The sequence below is a fragment of the Carlito syrichta genome, unplaced genomic scaffold (genome assembly GCF_000164805.1).
Source record: "Carlito syrichta isolate Samal-C Ts95f unplaced genomic scaffold, Tarsius_syrichta-2.0.1 Scaffold314028, whole genome shotgun sequence".
In the NCBI taxonomy this organism is placed as follows: domain Eukaryota; kingdom Metazoa; phylum Chordata; class Mammalia; order Primates; family Tarsiidae; genus Carlito; species Carlito syrichta.
The window spans coordinates 184,454-207,448 of record NW_007258124.1 but is presented as its reverse complement, the minus strand read 5'-3'; the positions used below and the strand labels follow the sequence as shown (position 1 = coordinate 207,448).

Genomic DNA, 22,995 nt, shown 5'->3' with positions numbered 1-22,995 from the left:
ATTAACTCAGTAGAGAGATTAAAAAAAAACAACAAATAAACACCTATCCACTTCCTTGCTTATTATCTGGGAAAAATACTAATTTAGAGGGAAAACAGTAAAAGGCAAAACCAGTAACAGTATTAAGTTTTTAAAATCAGAGACATTTTTCAGAAGATTAAGATACTTCCTAGTAAAATATTTTCAATTACTTTAAAATACTAAGAAAATACAGAAAAAAATCACTTGCTAGGTGGTGTGAAGAGGTTTTTCAAATGTGGCAAATTCAGAACAACTACTATTTTTCCTAATCAACTGGATAACTTTCCAGGCACCTCACAAGAGGTACTGTAACATATCACCCTATAACATGAAATATTGAGTAATGCTTGATTAAGGAACTAGGAAAAGGGATGTAGGTAGAATTTGATCAACAATAGTTGATCAGCTTTCTGCCTTAGAAACAACAGGAAAAAAAAATCCTAAAAAAGTACAGTCATCAAATGTGACTTGTTTCTTTCCATGAAGGGTTACTTCCTTTGACAATAATGCATATATGTTATATGTTAAATAGTGTTTTTCTCTGAAACAGGACTAAAGAGATTCCGAATTCATATGTCTATATTTTTAAAGGATGTATTATTGTTATTTTTTTTTTCTGAGTTGGATTCTCACTCTGTCGCCCAGATTGGAGTGCAGTGGCCGCTCCCGGCCACCGCAGCCTCAACCTGCTAGGATCCGGAGATCCTTTCGCCTCAGCCTTCCGAGTAGCTGGAACTACAGGCACGCGCTACCACGCCCGGTTAATTTTTTGATTTATTGCAGAGATGAGGTCTCACTTCCCAGGTGGGTCTCGAACCCGCAGGCTCAAGCAATCCACTCACCTCAGCCTCCCAAAGGCGTGGGATTACAGGCTGAGCCACCGAGTCCGGCTTGTATTATTTTCTAATATTCAAAGTTATCACTTACTTTCTGGAAAAAAGCTAACAGTAATGTGCAATTTTGTTTTTTATTTTATTATACTTTGGGGTAATTTCTCTCTTAATGTACAGGATTGTTTTCAATTCATCAGGATATTTTTTTTATTGCTTAACTCAAGTTTCAATGTTTCCTTACTTGTCCCTTTCTGTTTACTCCAATTATTCCAGCTGTGGCTTCATGAGGTGCCGTAACAAAGATTGTTTCTCCACTGATTCTATTCATGTAGATGCAGGTACCAGTCTCAAGATCATAGAGGTGAATATAACCATACTTCGTTATCAAAAACACCACATCATGCTTTTCACTGATCTGTACAAAGAAAATCAACAATTTAGTAAAATATGAATCTACAAACAGAAAAGAAAAGCATCTAGTCTAATTCCATTCCAGATGTGAAATTCTATACCAAGAGGCTAATTAAAAATTAAAAGGTAATATTTAAGGTTTCCTTCATCTTTATGGCACATTTACATATGGGCTATTACAAGCTCCTACATAAACACAGTAAGATAAAAGGGAACACAGTTTAGAACAACTTAAAATAATCCAGTTTACATATTACAGGCATATCCTGTTTTATTGTGCTTTACAGATATTGTATCTTTTACAAATTGAAACCTACATCAAGCAAGTCTATTGACACCATTTTTATTTTTATTTATTTATTTTTTTGAGCTGGAGTCTCACTCTGTCGCCCAGACTGGAGTGCAGTGGCCGCTCCCGGCCACCGCAGCCTTGACCTGCTGGGCTCCGGCGATCCTTCCGCCTCAGCCTTCCAAGTAGCTGCAACTACAGGTACGCGCTACCACACCCAGCTAATTTTTTGGTTTATTGTAGAGATGAGGTCTCACCAAGTTGCCTGGGGGGGGGCCTTGAACCTGCGGGCTCAGGCAATTCACTCACCTCAGCCTCCCAAGGCGCAGGATTACAGGCTGAGCCACCGAGCCTGGCATGACACCATTTTTATAACAGCATGTGCTCAATTCAGTGTGTCACATTTTGGTAATTCTCACAATATTTCAAATTTTTTCATTAACATATCCATTATGTTACTATTCTAATTGTTTTAGGGCACCATGAACTGCACCCACATAAGGCAGTGAATTTAATAAATGTTGTGTGTGTACTATGTCCTCCCATCACTCTCCTTTTCACCAAACTCCCTATTCCTTGAGACACAGCAATACTGAAATTAGGCCAATTAATAACCCTACAATTGCCTATAAGTGTTCAAGTAAAAGAAGAGTGGCACATCTCTCACTTTAAATCAAAAGTTAGAATTCATTTAGCTTAGTGAAGAAGGCATGCTGAAAGACAGGTCAAAAGCTAAGCCTCTTGAGCCAAATAGCCAGTTGTGAATGTAAAGGAAAAGTTCTTGAAGGAAATGTGAAGTACTACTCCAGTAAACACAAAAATGATAAGAAAGACAAACAGAAACAGAAAGAGTTTAGTGGTCTGGATAAATTATCAAACTTAAAAAAAAAAGAGAGGAGCCAAACACGGTGGTTCAAGCCTGTAATCCCAGTACTTTGGGAGGCCAAGGTGAGAGGATTGTCTGAGCCCAATTGTTTGAGACCAGCCTGGGCAACTTGGCAAGACCACATTTCTACAATAAATGAAAAAGTTAGCTGGGTGTTAGTAGTGTGCACCTGTAGTTCTGACTACTTGGAATGCTGAGGTGAAAGGATTGCCTGAGCCCAGCAGGTCGATGCTGGGCTGGCCGTGAGCGTGCCACTGCACTCCAGCCTAGGCAATGGAGTGAGACTCTGACTTAAAAAAAAAAAAAAGAATCAAATCAATCACAGTGTTCCCTTAAAACCAAACCTAATCTAGAGCAAGACCCTAATTCTCTTCAATTCTATAAAGAATGAGAGAGGTAGCCTGGGCGTGGTAGCTCAAGCCTGTAATCCCAGCACTTTGGGAGGCAGAGGTGAGAGGATTGCCTGAGCCCAGGGGTTCAAGACCAGCCTGGGCAACTTGGTAAGATCTCGTCTCTACAATAAATCAAGAAAAATTAGCCGGGTGTGATGGTGTACACCTGTAGTTCCAGCTACAGGTGAAGCAGAAGGATCACCCGAACCCAGCAGGTCAAGGCTGCGGTGGCCATGAGTGTGCCACTGCACTCCAGCCTGGGCAACAGAGTGAGACTCCAACTCAAAAAAAACAAAAAAAAAAGAACATTCATGATTCATGGGAGGAAGTAGTCAAAATATCAACATTAACAGGAGTTTGGAAGAAGTTGATTTCAACCCACATGAATGACTTTCAGGGGATTAAAACTTCAGCAGAGCAAGTAACTACAGATGTGATGGAAACAGCGCGCAAACTAGAAATAGCAGTGTAGCCTGAAGATGTGACTGAATTGCTGTAATAAAAGAGTTTCTTCTCATGGATGAGCAAAGAAAGTGGTTTCTTGAGATGGAATCTACTTCTGAAGAAGATTACATAAGCATTGTTAAAATGACCACAAAGGATTTAGAGTAATGTTACAGAAACTTAGTTGACAGAACAGTGCCAGGGTTTGAGAGGACTGATTCCAATTTAGAAAGAAGCTCTGCTGCGAGTACAATGCTAGCAAAAAGCATTACATGCTACAAAGAAATATCTTGTGAAAGAAAGTCAATCAATGCAGCAAACTTTTTCTTTTTCTTTCTTTCTTTTTTTTGAGAAGCGGTTTCACTCAGCTGAGGCTGGAGTGAGTGGCACAATCATGGCTAACTGCAGCCTCAAATTCCTGGGCTCAAGTGATACTTCTGCCTCACATCTCCCGGTAGCTGGGAATATAGCCATGTGTCACCACACTTGGCTAATTTTTCTATTTTTTTGGTAGAGACAAAGACTTGCTGTGTTGCTTAGGCTGGTCTCGAACTACTAGGCTCAAGCAATCCTCTCACCTTGGCCTCCCAAAGTGATGGGATTACAGGTGTAAGCCACTGTGCCCAGCCTTCACTGTTTTAAGAAACTGCCACAGTAGCCAGGTATGGTGTAATCTCAGCACTTTGGGAGACTGAGGCGGAAGGATTGCCTGAGCCCAGGGGTTCAAGACCAACCCGGGCAACTTGGTGAGACCTCATTTCTACAATAAATCAAAAAATTAGCAGGGTGTGGTGGTGCTTGCCTGTGGTTCCAGCTAGTTGGAAGGCTGAGACCGAAGGATCACCTGAACCCAGCAGGTCGAGGCTGTAGTGGCTGTGAGCGTGCCACTGTACTCCACTCCAGCCTGGGTGACACAGTGAGACTCTGACTCAAAAAAAAAAGAAAAAAAAAGAAAGAAAGAAATTGCCACAGTCATCCCAAATTTCAGCAACCACCACCCTGATCATTCAAGCAGCCATCAGCATCAAGACAAGACCCTCCACCAGCAAAAGACTACAACTTGCTAAAGACTCAGATGATTGTTACCATTTTTTAGCAATAAAGTGTTTTTAAAATTAAGGTATGTACATTTTTTTTTTTTTTGAGTTGGAGTCTCACTCTGTCTCCCAGACTGGAGTACAGTGGCACACTCCCAGCCACCGCAGCCTCAACCTGCTGGGCTCTGGCAATCCTTCCGCTTCAGCCTTCCAAGTAGCCAGAACTACAGGCGCGTGTTACCACGCCCGGCTAGTTTTTGATTTATTGTAGAGACGAGGTCTCACCAAGTTGCCCGGGTGGGTCTCGAACCCACAGGGCTCAGGCAATCCACTCGCCTCGGCCTTCCAAAGTGCTGGGATTACAGGCTGAGCCATCAAGTCCGGCCATGCATTGTTTTTAAAGATGCTATTCCACACTTAACAGATTATAGTATAAACATAATTTTAATAAGCACTGGAAAACCAAAAATATTCACTTTATTGTGGTATTCTAGAACCAAACTTCACAATATCTCTAAGATATGCCTATACATGAAAGTACAGGGTCTTATTTTACAAACTTTCACTAATAAACCTTATTTCAGAATAAACAGTATCCTTTTAAGCATCACTTAAATTCTACCAATTATGAATAGTGTTTAGACTAAAAGGAGTTTGCTTTGCTTAAAATACCTGCATTGCAACAGGAAAGTCATTTTGTGCTTCTGGAGGAAAGAAAACATCCACTGCCTTCTTTGGAAAGGGCTGATTCCCTGTAGGTGGTGTGCCAACTTCAATGATATGTAACTGTTAAAAAAAAAGAAGAAAAGTTATGTAAACCCAATGTTCTAGTAATTGATCACAGCAGCTTTATTTGTAGCCCCAAAATGGAAACAACCAAGATGTCCTACAAGAGATGAATGTTAAACTGTGTTTAGTAGATCTATACTATGGAACATTTGGTAATAAAAAGAAACAAACTCTCACGAACATAATGCTGAGTGAAAGAAGAGAAACTAATCTCCAAAGATCACATATTATATGACTCCATTTACATAATAGTCTTAAAGTGTCAAAATACTTGTGGAGATGGCAAATAAATTAGTGGCTACCAGGGACTAGGGATGATGTGGCAGAGGAGTGGGTGTGATTAAAAAGCCATGAAGGAAATCATTGTGACAAAATAGTTCTGTATCTTGAATCACTCAGACACAATGACGCAGAATCATACAACTGTACCAATTTCCTGGTTTACCTACTGTATTATGTATATGTAAGATGTGACCCTTGAGAGAAACTGGGTGAAGGGCACAGGGGATGGTATCTCTATGCTGTCTTTGCTGGGTCCTATGAACAGTAGTATTTCAAGATAAGTACTTTCTAAAAAGTCAGTTGAATATTTGCGATAATCACACCTCAAATAATCTACCTGAAATAAAGGGCATAGGAGAGTAATATATAACTTTCAATGGCTTTCAATTATAATGAAGCATTTCCAGATAGAAATCTAACTTAAGTTATTAAATTCTTCTGTCTATACGTCTAATCTAACACAGAAGGAAAGTAGACACCTAAGCTGTATCTAATAACATGAATCCCATAAACTAGGTGAGGACATTTTGGTTTAAAAATATCTGATGCTGCATTTTAGCCAGGCGAGAGAAATAAACAATGTCAATGAAAAAGTATTATATACATATTTTCCTTAGTCATGTCAGGAATTAACTCAGACAAAAAATTCAGTTTCCAAGACAAATACCATATGAATGTTCTAGGGTCTCATTCTTTATCAGGATGACTAGCTATATTGAAAAAAATAGTAGTATCTTCCTTCAGAAAATCATGGCAGACTATAAAATATATATATCACAATAAACTAAGTAAGCTCAAGAACCTATAAACATGTTTTCAGATACTATCAAAATGATACTGAAACCTTTTTCCAGTAGGACTTTTCAAAAAATGTCCTGGCCTTATGTTTAAAGGATAATATTTAATTTCGAAAACTTGTTTTTTTCTTATATATTCCAACAATTCACATCTAAATATCAGTACCTTCTATCCTTTGTCTCACTTAGGGGGGTTGGTAGTATTACTCCTCGGTTCAGAGATTCTTACACCCTGAAATTTCAGGCAGAATTGTTCCTCTTTATTTATATTCCCTCTCTGCTGAGAGGCTACAGGCTATCATATTTTAAGCAATCTGTATCTTAACTTTTATAAATGACTTACCAAGAAAAAAGACAAATGTTCTAACAAAGCTGAAGTTCAAAATTTTGGGTCTGCCCCAAGTCTAAACCCTCTCCCTGATTTGGGGACAAGAAAAAGAGTACTCTTTCCAAGTTTTGATGGCAGGTAGAGCCAGCCTTCCGCTTAAGAGGAACCAAACAACGATACTTATTTTCCAAACCTCTCAGAGCCAAGATTTGTGCATGTAACCTTGCCTACAGGCTTCTGAACAGGGAGCTAGGGACACAAAGTCATTGAGATTTCAGAGATTCTACTCTGGCAGTGAGAACAGTATCGAACAGTGTCCAGGCATGCAGCAATGCAGTCATAGACACAGAGGAGTCTTCAGAGCTCTGTGGCACGGCTGTTGGCTGGGACCCTGGCTGCTGCCTATGCTGCCCCATTCCTCATCATTTTCTAAGTGTGGTTGTACAGTGCTCCTAGCTACTGTAAACTACCTAACATGCTTTCACTAAACCTATGCTCTAATCAGCCAGACTTTCTTTTGTTTGAAACTAACAACTTTTACTTCAACTTATCCAGGAGATTCCAATTTGCCAAGGTTGAGCACCTCTAACTTAAGGCAAAGTTATTCAGCTGTGGTTTATATGCCACATATCTCAAGCCATTTAGCTTATTTAAAATGCAGAGCATGGGTAACACTCACTAAATGAGACCCTCTAGATGTATAGCACACAAATGTGCATTTTAGCAACCCTAAAACGTCTTATGCACAAAATTGAAAGACACCAACTTAAGTCACTGGGTAAAGGCAATCAAAAGAGAGAATATCAACAGCTGTTAGAAAAAAGTTGTGAAAGAACATTATTCACTTTAGACAGCTATCATCAGATGCAGAATTGGAACAAACTAAGTCACCACAAAAGTGAATAATAAAAACAAATTAACCAGGAAAGGTTAAGAATATTTTGAAATTAGATGACTAATAAGTAGCAGAAAGACAAAGACAAGTTCTCACAAAAATAATAGACCAAGTCAAAGCTTACCTTCCCTCCAGCTTGACCCCGTACTGCAAAACAAAATAATGTTGATTCTTCTGCATTTCCTTCCATCTTAAATTGTGCAAAGCTAGCGGCATGTCCTTCAATGGGTTGAGACACTTTCCTATCTACAGAATATAGCTGCATAGCTCCCACCACACGATTTTGCTACAAAGGATCAAAGAGAATAACATGTGGTGGCCCAATGAACCAGCAACGTCCCAATTCATCAACTAGAGAAATAATTAGAATGCTCTATCACTTCTAGCAGGATTTACAATTGTTATTTCGTCTCTCACTGTAGACTTGATGATGTAGATTTAGCTCCAAACAATATCTTATTAAAGTTTAACATGAATGTTTAAAATCTGCCTCTTAAAGAAAAAGATACAGAAGTATTTATTCTGCAGTAAAGTGCATATATTTTACTAATAAATCCCAAATCACTCATATAGAAACTCAATTTCTACTCAATCTTCAAGTAAAAGTTAAAAACACTAGATAAACGTATTCTGAAACTGTATGTCAATATATAGGCATTAGGCCAACAACTTTTCTTTCTTTCTTCTTTTTTACTTTAATGTATGTGCAGGTGAAGTTTGGGCCTCCAACTGGTCCTCACTTCCCCTGGTTTAGGACCAAGTCCCTTTGTGTTGTTATGTGCCCCTCACCCCACTTCCTCCCTTCCCTGACAGTATGCCTGGTTAGGTCAGAGTGGCTCATGCCTGTAATCCCAGCACTTCGGGAGGTGGAGATGACAGGATTGCCTGAGCTCAGGGGTTTGAGACCAGCCTGGGCAACTTGGCAAAACCTTGTCTCTACAATAAATTAGCCAGCCATGGTGGCATGCGCCTGTAGTTACAGCTACTCGGAAGGCTGAAGTGGAAGGATTGCCTGAACCCAGCAGGTTGAGACTATGGTAGCCATGAGCTTGCCAATGCACTCTAGCCTGGATGACAAAGACTCCAAGTCCAAAAAAAAAAAAAAGGAAGAAAAAAAAGTCTTTCAAAATAAGTCAAAGTCGACAGCACTGATTTTAGAAGACCTAACTTCAAAATAAACTACATCTTGGGCACAATTCCCCAGACCTTTACCAAAAACTAAAAATGAGTTACCTGTGCAGATATGCCAGTCAGAAGTAACCACTTTTGCTTTGCATCTGTACGGTAATTGATAATCTGGCACCCTGCAAGGCTAGAATGACGATCAAACATTTTCACTGGCTGAGACTCTCCTTCCATACTCCAATGATAAACTGCATTATCCGTAACAAGAGCAACCGTATTCAAAGAGATCCATTTCCAAAAGGTAACATCATCAGTCATGGTATGGGCCTTCATTTTACTTTTCATTTCAATGTTAAATATCTGAAGAGTTTTGCCAGCTACAATCAAAAATCAAGAATTATGAATCATTTAAAAAGTAAAGTTTAGGATGAATACCTAGCTAGACTAGCTTGGTAACAGTCTCTGTAACTTCCAAGCAAAAACAGTTCTATCGTGAGACCAGCAACCAACTACAGAAATCCTACTGATAGAGCAGCACCCATTAAAGAGACAACAGCAGAGACTAAACAATCTACAGCTACATCTTAAGCAAAAACTATGTTACAGCTAATAAACACATTTTAAGCAGATAGTATGACTTCTATGAAATTCTAAATCCTAACTGAAAATGAGTCTAAAGAAACAGCTTTCTTAAAAATGATTGAAACCAAAGTTATAACCCTCAAACTTATAACTAAGTGTGTTTATTTTACATATAAATTAAATTTGTTGTATATATACAGGACAAGCAAATCTGATACAAACAGATGGGGAAATGTTTACTTGTTTAAAGGCAGTCATCACTCATCCAACTAAATCTCATGGAAACTGCTTTTTAAAAAAAAGGATCTACTTCAATTCTGCTTTGTTACCAATAGCACATGAGAAGTGCATGCTACATTAATTTGGTTTAAGATACAAAGGGAAGATAGAGGTGCTGGAGGAAAAGCGAGGGAGACAAAGGAAGAAGACAGTTTCAGATGCTGTTAATATACTAACGATAAGAACAAAGTTCAAGCTTCATCCAATTAAGAAAGCAAGCATTTAGTAAAAGAAGGATGAAATTTGCCTTGAGTGTTAAGAGTCCACTGAGTCAGATGCAAGGGCTTGTACTTGTAATTTGAAATCCATCAGACCAAAAGTGATTTGGTTTAAATTAATAATAACCAGGCTGGGCACGGTGGTTCACACCTATAATTCTCAGCACTTTGGAAGGCTGAAGTAGGAGGAGCGATTGAGCTCAGAAGTTCGAGACCAGCCTGGGCAGCATAGTGAGACCCCGTGTATACAAAAAACACAAAAATTAGGTGCAGGCTTGTAGTCCCAACTCCTCAAAAGGCTGAGGTAGGAGGATTGCTTGAGCCCAGGAGGCTGAGGCTGCAGTGAGCCATGACTGTGCCACTGCATTCCAGCCCAGACCCCAGAGTGAGATCTGGTCTCAAAAAACAAAAATAAAAAAAGAATAAAGGCCAAAGCCCACAGCTATCACTAAGCTATCAAGATTAGTCCTTAAAGACTAAGGAAAACTCAATTTCTGAGCCACAGAGAATCTGGCTCCTGAAGGACAAACATTTTAAGATTGGAGTGGGGGCACACAAAAGGAGAGGGCAAAACATACAGCTCTGTACTACGACCCTTCTTACCATATGTAAAAAAACGTCTTCCATTAAAAAAAAATGTTATTCCCATCCCACACACTATGTAAACCACAACCAGACTTGAAAAATTGTGAGAGTTATAGTCCTGTTTATAAAAAGAAGCTAAGGGGTTTAAAACTGGTTTCTGAGGGAAGCAGGATTTTGGAATGATTTACTTTCCTTTGCTGTCTTTCCCCAACCCCTAGATTATAGTACTTTTATTCTTTTTCACATGAAAGGGATTGGAGTACATGTAAGTGGGCTGGTTTAGGGAGGGGGGAAAGGGATAACAGTTTAACTCTGTACTGCAGACACATAGATACAAATCCATGATGTACAATACTCTGAAAATCTTTACAATTTATTCTTTTTATAGAACAGGACAATAACTAATACAATCTAGTTTAAGATAACTCACCATCTGCACACATAAGAAAGCATTAAGAAATGTGATAAGATAACAATAACATTAAAAATAGAAAAGAATGTTGACAAAATTAAAATGATGGCCTTTTAATAGATGTGAGAGTTGCTAAGGATCTGAATTTAAATTATTTAAGAAGGCTGAAGGAAGCTTAATATCCTGAAGTATATTTGTTTTAATAGAGGTAAACACTTATTGTCACTTAACAACTGATCCTACATGAACACTAGACCATCATCCTTCCTTGACATGAGATCAGCTTCTATCTTAGATATGTGATAGTAACTTATTTGTTTGAATATGCTTGTCATAACTCTCCATTTACTCTCCAGCCAGCATTATTACTAGTATAAAGTTTAAATCATGTAAAGAAAAGTCTGTTTAAAAAGTTCAGCACCTCTAACAACTCATTTACAAATTTACCCAGAAATTACTGGGGCCAGGCATGTTGACTCATGCCTATAATTCCAGCACTTTGGGTGGTAGGGGGCGAGTATTGCCTGAGTCCAGGAGTTTGAGAACAGCCTAGGCAACTTGGCAAGATCTTGTCTCTACAATAAATCAAAAAATTAGCCAGGAGTGGTGGTGCATGCCTGTGATACCAGGTATTTGGAAGGCTAAGGCAGAAGGATCGCCTGAGCCCAGCAGGTCAAAGCTGCGGTGGGCTGTGAGCATGCCATTGCACTCTAGCTTGGGCAACAGAGTGAGACTCTGACTCAAAAAAAAAAAAAAAAGGAAAAAAAAAAATGACTGGGAACTTGAACTCTTCTCTCTACTATCAAGAAGAAAAACAAAACAAAAAATAGGCAATTAAATGCCTTCTTAAAAGTCAGTAATTCTGTCACATAGCCCTCTGAAAAACTTCTGTTTTAAAGGGTCAATTTTATTCTCATTCTGAAGTTCAAAGTAAAAAATTAATATAGACTCTCAAAGAGTATGAGATTCTTTGAGCTCTGTTTAGACTGATATGCTGTACAATTCCCTGTTGTGACAATTAAAAAGTTACTCTGGGCAGGGTATGGTGGCTCACGCCTATAAGCCCAGTACTTTAAGGAGCCCAGGCAGGAGGATCACTGAGCCCAGGAGTTTGAGAACAGTTTAGGCAACATACAAGACCTTGTCGCTACAAAAAAAAAATCAAAGAAATTAGCCAGGCATGGTGGCATGTGTTTATAGCCCCAGCTACTTGGTAGGCTGAGGCAGAAGAACAGCCTGAGACCAGGGGGTCGAGGTTGCGGTAAGCCACTGCATTCCAGCTTGGGCAACAGAGTGAGACTCTGACTAAAAATTAAAAAGAAAAGAGTCTGAATAAACTCAAATACCCTTGACTCCAGAGCTTTAATACCCACCTATGTACACGTATAGTTTTAACAATCAGTGTAAATGCAGGCCATTTTTAAGACTTATAATCGAAATGAAAACATAAGCCTGGAGTACAAAAAAAGGCACAGAACAAAAGGCAAGTTTATCACTATAACAGAATTCTGTAATGTTTAAGTGCTAATATTAATAAAGCATGTTCTATTCCAGAATATGAATTACTTAGTACAGATATGTTTAGCAGAGTCTTATCATACCACAGATACAAAATTTAAATGCATTTATTCTAAAACTTAAAATTATTCCAAGTAGATCTATGCTAAGACATTTCATAGAAACATTCCAAGTCATAAAAATAGTTTAAATCAAGTTCAGTATTAGCCTTAATTATACAGATCTATTTTCTTTAACCAAATATGATCAATATACTTTAAAAGGTAGATTCTAATGATTATATTTGCATATAACATACATAGGATGAGTTTTAAGAAAAAAATTCCTACTATCTTGTATACCTTTCAGTGCAATTACTTTGCTAGCTGGATTCATGATGGCGCTGTCTGCTGAAATTGGTCTTCGAATTGGATTACTTGGGTCATTCATATCAATAATCACCACCTGAGCCTGCTCTCCTACTTTTTCTCTAATGCAGATGAATTTGTCTGACTCCATCGTCAGGGTACTGAAGCCAATGTTTGCAGGGTTGATACCCAGGTTCTGGAGCTGGGAAAAAAAAGTAATAAACCATGTTACCAAGTGGACTAGAAAGACTTGACATTCACATATCGTCACCATTACAAATCCTCACTTCATCATTAATGCTTCACGGTAAAGAGTGACATCTCCATTATACTGATCAAAGTGAGACAATTAATAGCCAAGTATTGGACCTTCTCTTCTTCCAACAAATATGGCATTCAACTGTTTCTACTAAGAGGTAGAACAAAGAGATGAAGTCAAAGGAAAGAGCTATATCTGAGAACTAGCATTTATGGTTCAAGAGATTTGAGGTTGTCATTGTTTCTTGGTTTAAGATATTTGAACTATTGGGCTTGCTCTCTCTTACCAACCCCCTGCCCCCACCCTAACATGTAGCACAGTTACTTGCTCATATGCATTAGACTTCGAGAAACTGAAAAATTAAGTTACAGCATAAAAAGATTTTAAATGTCACAGAGTTCTTGATCTAAAGGAACTTCCTAGCAAGAGCATACAAGTAAACAAAGTTGCAATTCTATGCAAAAAGTGCCAAAACAAAAATGCGTAAGAGGGACCTTGTCAAAGAAGCTTCCATAGCTAAGGAAATGCGTTCAAGCAAGGTAGACTGGAGAATTCACAACAGAAAAAGCATGTGCTAAGGCACAGAGACGTCAAAGTATGATATGCTAAGGGAACTACAAGTACTTTTGTAGCATCAAGAGCAGAGACAACAAAAGGCTCAAGGAGTAGAGAATTAAGGCTACAGAGTCTAGCAAGGGTGAGACTGATAAGCTAAATATACTCCAGTAAGAATCCTGAATTTATTCTGCAGGCAAAAGGGGCTACTTTTTTTTTTTTTGAGTTGGAGTCTCACTCTGTCGCCCAGACTGGAGTGCAGTGGCCACTCCCAGCCACTGCAGCCTCGAGCCGCTGGGCTCTGGCGATCCTTCCGCCTCAGTCTTCCAAGTAGCCGGAACTACAGGCGCATGCTACCATGCCCGGCTATTTTTTTTGATTTATTGTAGAGATGAGGTCTCGCCAAGTTGCCCAGGCGGGTCTCGAACCCGCAGTCTCAAGCAATCCACTCACCTCAGCCTCCCAAAGCGCGGGATTACAGGCTGAGTCACCGAGCCCAGCTTACTTATGGATTTTTAACAAGAAATACACATAACTAGACTTGCTTTGTGTGCTCAGAAGACTAAACTATCTGCTAAACAAATACAGTGGATCTAAAGATGGCAGGTCTTTGAAAATCAATTAAGTATGCAATAACAAAATCACTTGTTGCTGGAAGGATATCTATCAGAGTGTGTCATTAATATTCTGAGTGACTAAATGTGATGTAACAGATTACGTCCTAAAAAGGGGCTACATGAAGGCATTATTTTATTAGGGTTACATTAGTTTTCCTCTCTTTCCTCCATGGGTAAAAAACCCACATAGTACAAAATACAAAAAAGAAAAGAGGAAAAAAAACAGCATGGGGGAAAAAGTCAAGTCTTTCTCCCACTCTTGTCCCCTGACTATATGGTTTTCCTCCGGAGACCACCATTGTCACTATTAGCTTATAGACTGAAAGAGTCAAGTTAACTGTATTTTACTTAAATTATTTTGTCAAACTCATTTGCTGCTACACGTGTTTAAACATAACTAGGCCAGGAACTGAACAAGACACAACGTAAGATTAAGAAGTTACATTTTACTTTCACTTCCCTCTTCTCCCTCAATGACTGCTGGCATAATCAGTTATAAAGTAGAGATAAAGTAACTCAGTCACTGAATACCAGTGGCAAGGAGTCAAACAACTGTTTAACCATTAATAAAAACACAGTAATAAAATAAACAATTAACCTGCTTTACACACTCAAGTAAATGCTGCAATGCAAGGCAAATATATGCCAACTGTAAGGTATGTCATGACTTATAATGAACTTGGTTACAATAAAACTTTATAAATTATTAATGTTTACTTCTTCCTGACTTTTTTATAGTTAGTTTTAGCTTCAGAACTAATGAAAGAACATAAACATAAGAAGTATCCCAAAACATACAAAGGGATTATGGATGGACTACAGGGAGGACTTTTAGAAACCAAGTTGTCTGCCCAGTTTAAAGAAGGGTATATACATGTATTTTTATGAGTATCATGTCCTTAGACTCTTGTCAAGTTGAACAGTTAACCTTATGCTCACTTTGGCAGCACATATACTAAAATTGGAACGACAGAGAAGATTAACATGGTCCCTGCACAAGGATGACACACAAATTCGTAAAGTGTGTCATATTAAATATATATATATAGTTAACCCTTCCAATAACTGGAGAATATATTCCAGTGGTTCAGAGTACACAGAGCTGCATACCTAAAAGCAACAAGCTATCTTCTAAACTACTCTGAAAGAATTCTATGTCTGTAAGTCTCTGCCAAGTCTTCATTTTAAGTCAATTTTGAATTTCAGCTATCACAGCTTAAGTTCTACAGAGTTTGAGAAAGAGTAAAAACAGTTGTCAATTAAATTGTGAAATTAAAAGTAAAACAAAGATGCAAACCGCAGGCACTAGTTGAATTCCAAATGATTCTAATAGATTTCCTTCCTACCCTTCAACTTCAGAGGAAGGTGGAGGATGACTGTAAGAAAACAATAATTGAAAAGACAGTGAAGAGGAAGAAAAAGGAAAGGCAAGCAACCTGTGTTTCCTATTCTTTGCTAGATCCCCAGAAAAATGCAGTAACAAAAATGTGCTGCATCAGTTAGCAATGACCTTCAGCCTCAGGGTATTTTACCTGTAGAAAAACCGAAGATTTGACTTTAAAGGTTATAGGCTTGCCTATATGTAATCTTTATATTACTTTTTCATTAAACACATTCTACCAAGAGAGCTATGCATATATATTTTTTATCTTCTCCATAAAGAATATACTAGTACTAGTCAAAACACTCTATACAGTATAGACATAAATCTTTTATTTAAAAAATACAAAATTATACAGGAGGCAAGGGGCAAAATCTTAACGTTTTATATTTAAAAGCAGACTTCAGTGATCACCAATTACACAACTAAACAGGAAACAGTTCTTTCCTAAAAAGTCTGTTCTATTTGTTGAACAAAAAAAGATGAGCTTCAAGTGACCTATTCCTATTGGTTAACATAAAGTTACATTTGTTTCCACATCTTCAAATAAGGTGGAAGACTGTTTGGTTTCCTTACTGTGTTATTTATTTATTTATTTTGAGTAGTGGTCTGATTCTGTCACCCAGGCTAGAAAGCAGTGGCATGATCATGGTTTACCATAGCCTCAACCTCCTAGGCTCAGGTAATCCTTCCGTTCAGCCTCCCAAGTAGTTGGGACTTATGGCACATGCCACCACACCTGGCTAATTTTTAAATTTTTTGTAGAGACACAGTCTCACTATGTTGCCTAGGCTGGTCTTGAACTCCTGGACTCAAGCAATCCTCCAGCCTTGTCCTCCCAAAGTGCTGGATTACAGGTGTGAGTCACGGTATACAGCCTTAATGGTGTTACTTTTGAGTGAGAATGTCCAGAGCACTCAGCAATTCTTCACATATTTTCCTGTGACATATTCAAAAGAGAAATATGCCAAAATACACAGTCACCATCATTCCTTGCAATTCTGGCTTAGAAGCACCCTTATAGTAGATCATACAAAGGGGTTACTATATTAGATAACTAAGCCTAGTAATATCTATACAGATTAAAACTTTTAAAATGCAACATAATATTTTAAAATAGGTTTCATCTTCATATTAGCACATACTAAACAAAGTATTCTCAGTCAATTATAAAGGTGTGATGATATTATGAGCTATACCATAGAAACTGAATTATAGACTGAATGGAATGAACCACACACGGATACATTCAGAGGACATACGATAACATCCAAACTATGGCCACATTTAAAAAATTATTTCAATTGGCAAAATGTAGTAACAACAGTAGTTGAAGATAGAGATATTCTACTTTAGGATATTCTTGTAATTTCTATAGTGAAGTTTTTAAAAAAAACTTAAAAGTACTTTTTTTTTTTTTAGTTGGAGTCTCACTCTGTCACCCAGGCTGGAATGCAGTAGCACACTCACAGAATCCCCAGTCGACCTGCTGAGCTCAAGTGATCCTTCCAACCTCAGCCTTCCAAGTAGCTAGAACTACTACGTGCATGCTACCACACCCAGTTAATTTTTTTTTTTTTTTGGTTTATTGTAGAGATGAGGTCTTGCCAAGTTGCCCAGGCTGGTCTCGAATCTGTGGGGTTAAGCAATCCTTTCACCTCAGTCTCCCACAGAGTTTGGATTACAGGCATGAGCCACTGAGCCCAGCCTAAACTTGAAAGAATTTTTATTTTGCTGTTATACAAATATGGAGTCCCTGAGTCCATGGGTTTGAGACCAGTCTGGCAAGAACTTGTCTCTACAATAAATCAGTTAGCTGGGCACGGTGGCACGTACCTGTAGTCACAGTTACTAGTAAGGCCGAGGCGGAAGGAGCGTCTGAGCCCAACAGGTCAAGGTTGTAGTGGCCATGAGCGTACCACTGCACTCCAGACTGGGCAACAAAGTGAGACTCTGACTAAAAAAAAAAAAAAAAAAGAATATAGAGTCAAGTTGGGTATGGTGGCTCATACCTGCAATCCCACTTTGGGAGGCAGAAGCAAGAGGACTGCCTGAGCCCACCGGTTCAAGACCAGCCTGGGCAACTTGGTGAGACCCCCCCCATCTCTGCAATAAATCAAAAAATTAGCTGGGCTTGGTGTTGTGCACCTGAAATCCCAGCTACTTGGGAGGCTGAGGCAGCAGGATCACCTGAGTTCAGCAGGTCGAGGCTGTAGTGGCTGTGAGTATGCCACTGCACTCCAGCTTGAGTGACAAGAGTGAGACTCTGACTCAAGAAAAACAAAAAAGGAGGCAATAACATGGAGTTCAAGAAAAGGAGCTATTTAAAAGAAAAAATAGTTATCACATGCATATGGTAAAGCAGCCAGACTGTACAACAGGTATACTGTGAAAAGTAACCTACCCCACCTTTCCAGTAATACTTCTGTTCCCCAAGCAAATGGAGATACTTTTTCATCTGAAAGATATCCTACAGTATACAAAAAGTTATATTTCCATCCTCCCTTTTCCAGAAACACTAATAGTACAATGCACAAAGCATAACAAATTAACTGCTTCCTTCTTTTTATAGAAAAAAAAAAAACCAAACTTTGTAACTCATTTGGTTTCCATATTAGATTTGGGTCTCCAAGTGGCCTATTTTAGGACTTGACATTTAAATCTAGATTTCAAAAGCTAACTAAATACATTTATTGTTTATCAGCTGACCAAAACTCTGGAGTACCCTAGAGTTACAAGATACAAATGATTTTTTTTAATGTGTCCCTTTCCCTTCCCTTCCCTCCCTTCCCTATTCCAATCTGGATTAACATAGAAGATGAGGAAAACACGGCATTCTTAATTTTTGTAGTGAGAAAATAGATCCCCCATAATCTAGAGAAAACAAGAGTCTGTGTGTATCTGGGTCCTGATCTGAAACATACACGATGACAGTATCTTTCTCAGGGTAGTGAAGATTTAATGTGAAGCGCTAAGAACAATGCCTGACACCCTGTAAGGGGCTCAACAGATACTGACTATTAATACACACAACACATCAATACTTCAGACCAGCTCAAGGTTAGCTTTTTTGCATCTATGTCTTATTATCTGCTTAATTCAGCTGTCCATAAGGTTGGTTGAAACTGTGGGTGTGAATTTCTTTCAACTACTGATAATAGATTAGTGGCCTCTGGATGCTTAACTTACTAAAACATTGTGACATTTTTTGAGGAGGAATGTGCAGGGGCAAAGGGGAGAAAGAAATTATACTTTATGATTGCTCTTTAATTCATTCTGCTCTTTAACTTCCTTAACTAAAGTTACAGAAACCAGAATCTTTAAAATCATGTAACACACTCACACTAAGTAATCTTATTTTGTTTTATTTATTATTTTTAGGGGTATTGTAAAACAGTATGTCTCATGACTTCTAACAAACTTGGTATATATATCTATATCTACCTTGGCTCAGGGAGCAAAGCTGGGAACACTAATGCAAACAGATAGACAGTTTAAGGTCAGTATCATCAAAAATTATCTTTAAAGAGTAAAAGACTAAGAAACAGGTAAAATGGAAAACAGGCAGAGTATTTATCTTCTCCATATGCAGAAGAGTTGAAATCACCTGGTTCGAAGCCACAAATACATACGATAAACACATAGATACACCACACCTTTTCAAAACCAGTTTCCCAATGTTTCCCAATCTGCCCATGCCTCACAATTCCAAGTCACCTTATCCAACTAAACTTTTAAGCTCCTCAAACAAAAAAATTTTCTTTAATATGCCTAACTAAAGTTAGAGAGTCCAGAATCTTCTTATACAGAAAGACAACATTTCTTTTACTATCAGTATGCCATGAATTACTTCTCAGGACACCTAGATTAAAAGAGATTTGCAAAATCCTGGAGTCCACAATAATATAAATAATTTAAAGAAAAGTTGTTCCTTACAGAAGAAAGCTAACTTTAAAATGGTAAAAGAGCCGGGTTCGGTGGCTCAACCTGTAATCCCGCGCCTTTGGGAGACTGAGGTGAGTGGATTGCCTGAGCCCACAGGTTCGAGACCCGCCTGGGCAACTTGGAGAGACCTCATCTCTACAATAAATCAAAAAGTCAGCCGGGCATGGTAGCGCATGCCTGTAATTCCGGCTACTTGGAAGGCTGAGACGGAAGGATCGCTGGAGCCCAGCAGGTCGAGGCTGTGGTTGCTGGGAGCGGCCACTGCACTCCAGTCTGGGCAACAGAGTGAGACTCCAACTCAAAAAAAATAAAAATAAAATGGTAAAAAAATGATGGAATTTTAAAAGTCATATGACAGACCGGGAGTGGTGCTCACGCCTATAATCCCAGCACTTTGAGAAGCTGAGGTGAGGATTGCCTAAGCCCACAGGTTCAAGACCAGCCTGGAAAACTTGTGAGACCTCATCTTTACATTGAAACAAAAAATTAGTTGGCCATGGTGGCGTGTGTCTGTAGTTCCAGCTACTTGGAAGGCTGAGGCAGAAGGACGCCTGAGCCCAGCAGGTTGAGGTTGGGGTAGCTGTGAGCATGCCACTGCACTCCAGCCTGGGCAAGAGTGACACTCCAACTCAAATACATAAATAAAAGTCATTTGGCAATCATAATAATGATTCAGGAAAGAATCATCAATGGATACTAAAACTAAAATGATTGAAATTCAGAGGAATAACAGATGTTTACATGTCTTAAAGTAGCACCCTTCGCAGGGCTCGGTGGCTCAGCCTGTAATCCCATGCCTTGGGAGGCTGAGGTGAGTAGACCGCCTAAGCCTGCGGGTTCGAGACTCGCCTGGGCAACTTGGCGAGACCTCATCTCTACAATAAATCAAAAATATTAGCCGGGCGTGGTAGCGCGCACCTGTAGTTCCAGCTATTCGGAAGGTTGAGGCGGAAGGATTGCCAGAGCCCAGCAGGTTGAGGCTGCGGTGGTCAGGAGTGGCTGCTGCACTCCAGTCTGGGCGACAGAGTGAGACTCAAACTCAAAAAAAAAAAAAAGTAGCACCCTTCAAGATTTTTATTGCATAGAAAAAGGAATGTATGGTGGAGAAACCTGTCAGATACAACCTTCATCAAGTCATCAAAGTTTTAATATCACTAGTAATGAGTCAAGTGGACAGCACAGGCTTCCCAATATGATGTGATAAAAACACAGCGGCAGGGCTCAGTAGCTCAGCCTGTAATCCCAGCACTTTGGGAGGCTGAGGCAGAAGGATCGCCAGAGTCCAGCAGGTCAACGCTGGGGTGACTGTGAGCGTGCCACTGTACTCCAGTCTGGGCAACGGAGTGAGACTCCAACCCCCCCCCAAAAAAATACAGCATCACCTCTGTAGCATACTGCCAGAATTATATATCCTGAATCTAATTGTGATGACATGCCAAATAAACCCAGAACGAGAGTCATTCCACAAAATATCTGATCTGTATTCTTCTAAAACAAAAACAAAAAAACTCCCTGCATGTTTAAAAACAGAGCATTCCAGAGTAAAGATATCTAGAGACAGGCAGTACCATTCAATACAACTCATGATTCTGAATTTTCTTTTGATATAAAGAAAATTATTAGAATAAATGATGGAAATCTAAATTATTTCTGAGATTAGAGAACAGTATTCTGTCAAAGTTAATTTCATGACTTTTGATATAGTGTGGATTTAGAAGACCATTTTGTTATACTTTGTAAACATGCACTGAAATAGGTAATGATAAATAGGTATCAGGCCTACATATTACTTTTGAACAGTTCAATAAAAAAGGTTTACACAGAAGCAAAGAAGGATGAATCAAATACAATAAATTGATAAATATGAACAAAGGGGTTATTCTTTAAACGGTTCTTCCAACTTTTCTGTAACTCTGAGACTATACAAAAATGTTTTTTTTAAAAAAAACTTGAGACATAACTGAAAGCAACGAAGATCTTGCTTGGATTCTGATCTAAGCAAACCAACTGACATTTGGGGATGATGAGGGAAATTTGAATATGGACTGGTTTTCAGACATTGTTTTTAAATATTAGGAGGCTGCAATGATATAATCATGATAAGAAAATGTCCTTATTTTCTAAAGATGCAAGCTGGAGTATTTCTAGGTGAAATGTCATGAGAGCTGAATTCCTTTAAAATGTTTAGGCAAAACAAAAAACAAAACCAGCAAAATATTATTAAAAATCCAGATGATGGCTGGGCACGGTGGCTCACACTTGTAATCCCAGCACTTTGAGAGGCCAAGGAGAGAGGACTGCCTGAGCCCAGGGATTCAACAACAGCCTGGGAAACTTGGCGAGACCTGGTCTTTACAATAAATCAAAAAATAGCTGGGCATGGTGGTGCACCTGTGTTTCAGCTACTTGGAAGGCTAGAGCCAAAGAATCGCTTGAGTTTATCAGGTCAAGGCTGTGGTGGCCATGAGCATGACACTGCTCTCCAGCCTGGGTGACAGAGTGATACTCCAATTAAAAAAAAAAAAGAAAACCTCAAATATTAAATTATAAGAATTAAACGTAGCCGGTCTCGGTGGCTCAGCCTGTAATCACGCACCTTGGGAGGTTGAGGTGAGTGGATTGCCTGAGCCCGTGGGTTCAAGACCCACCTGGGCAACTTGGCCAGACCTCATCTCTACAGTAAATCAAAAATGAGCCGGGTGTGGTAGCGCGCACCTGTAGTTCCAGCTACTTGGAAGGCTGAGGCGGAAGGATCGCCGGAGCCCAGCAGGTCAAGGCTGCAGTGACCGGGAGCGGCCACTGCACTCCAGTCTAGGCAACAGAGTGAGACTCCAACTCAAAAAAAAAAAAAAAAAATTAAACGTTTATTAGGCAACTTACCTGTACAGTAGGAAAGAGGAAGAATACAGCTGCAAAAGGTAAATATGAAAATCAAGCTATCATAGACCGACATAATTGAAGCATAATATTTTATGCTCTGTAAATGAGCTGTAAACCAGGTGTCTGTGTAATCAGAACTGAGCAAGAGCTCTGCCACACTGTCCAATATGGCAATCACTAGTCACATTTAAAACTCCATTTTTCACCGGGCACCGTGGCTCACTCCTGTAATCCCAGCACTTTGGGAGGCCAAGGCGAGAGGACTGCCTGAGTCCAGGGGCTTGAGACCAGCTGGGCAATATGGTGAGACTTCATTTCTACAATAAATGAATAAATAATAAATAAAATTTAAAAATTAGCTGGGCATGATGACACACCCCTGTAGTTCCAGCTACTTGGAAGACTGAGGTGGAAGGATCACCTGAGCCCAGCAGGCCAAGGCTGTGGTGGCCATAAGCATGCCACTGCACTCCAGCCTGGGTGACAGAGTGAGACTCCAACTCAAAACAAAACAAAAACACCCTCCATTTTTCAGTCACATCAGTCACATTTCAAGTGTTCAATATCCACAAGTAGCTACCGTGTACTGAATGGCATAGAATACAGAACATTTCCATCATGGCCCCATTCAATCTGATAGCACTGTTTTCAGACGTTTTGTTGGGTGTCCAACGAAGAAAAAAGGGAAGTTTACTTGATATTAAACTCTGGAAAAATATGATAGATAGTTGATAAAGAAAGATACTCATCTTCTATAAGATTTCAGATAAGATGTCAGAAAAAAAATCAGAACTTTCAGGTTTTAGAGTTCATAGACATGCAGAAGGCTTTTTTTTTTTTTTTTTTGAGTTGGAGTCTCACTCAGTCGCCCAGACTGGAGTGCAGTGG

At 39.2% G+C, this 22,995-nt stretch overlaps 1 protein-coding gene across 3 annotated transcripts in view; it reads right to left on the bottom strand.

The window, feature by feature from the left end:
• Positions 1 to 22,995, bottom strand: part of CLTC (clathrin heavy chain) — a 78,407-nt gene that overhangs the window by 35,377 nt on the left and 20,035 nt on the right. For 2 of the 3 annotated variants that reach the window (XM_008070832.2, XM_008070834.1), the window contains exons 2-6: positions 12,465 to 12,672; positions 8,638 to 8,906; positions 7,529 to 7,690; positions 4,986 to 5,099; positions 1,096 to 1,269 (exon numbers count right to left, since the gene is read on the bottom strand). In XM_008070832.2, the coding sequence (XP_008069023.1) occupies positions 1,096 to 1,269; positions 4,986 to 5,099; positions 7,529 to 7,690; positions 8,638 to 8,906; positions 12,465 to 12,672 (927 nt within the window). Of the gene's footprint in view, positions 1 to 1,095; positions 1,270 to 4,985; positions 5,100 to 7,528; positions 7,691 to 8,637; positions 8,907 to 10,623; positions 10,627 to 12,464; positions 12,673 to 22,995 lie in introns of all 3 variants that reach the window. The other variant, XM_008070830.2, reaches the window with a different exon arrangement.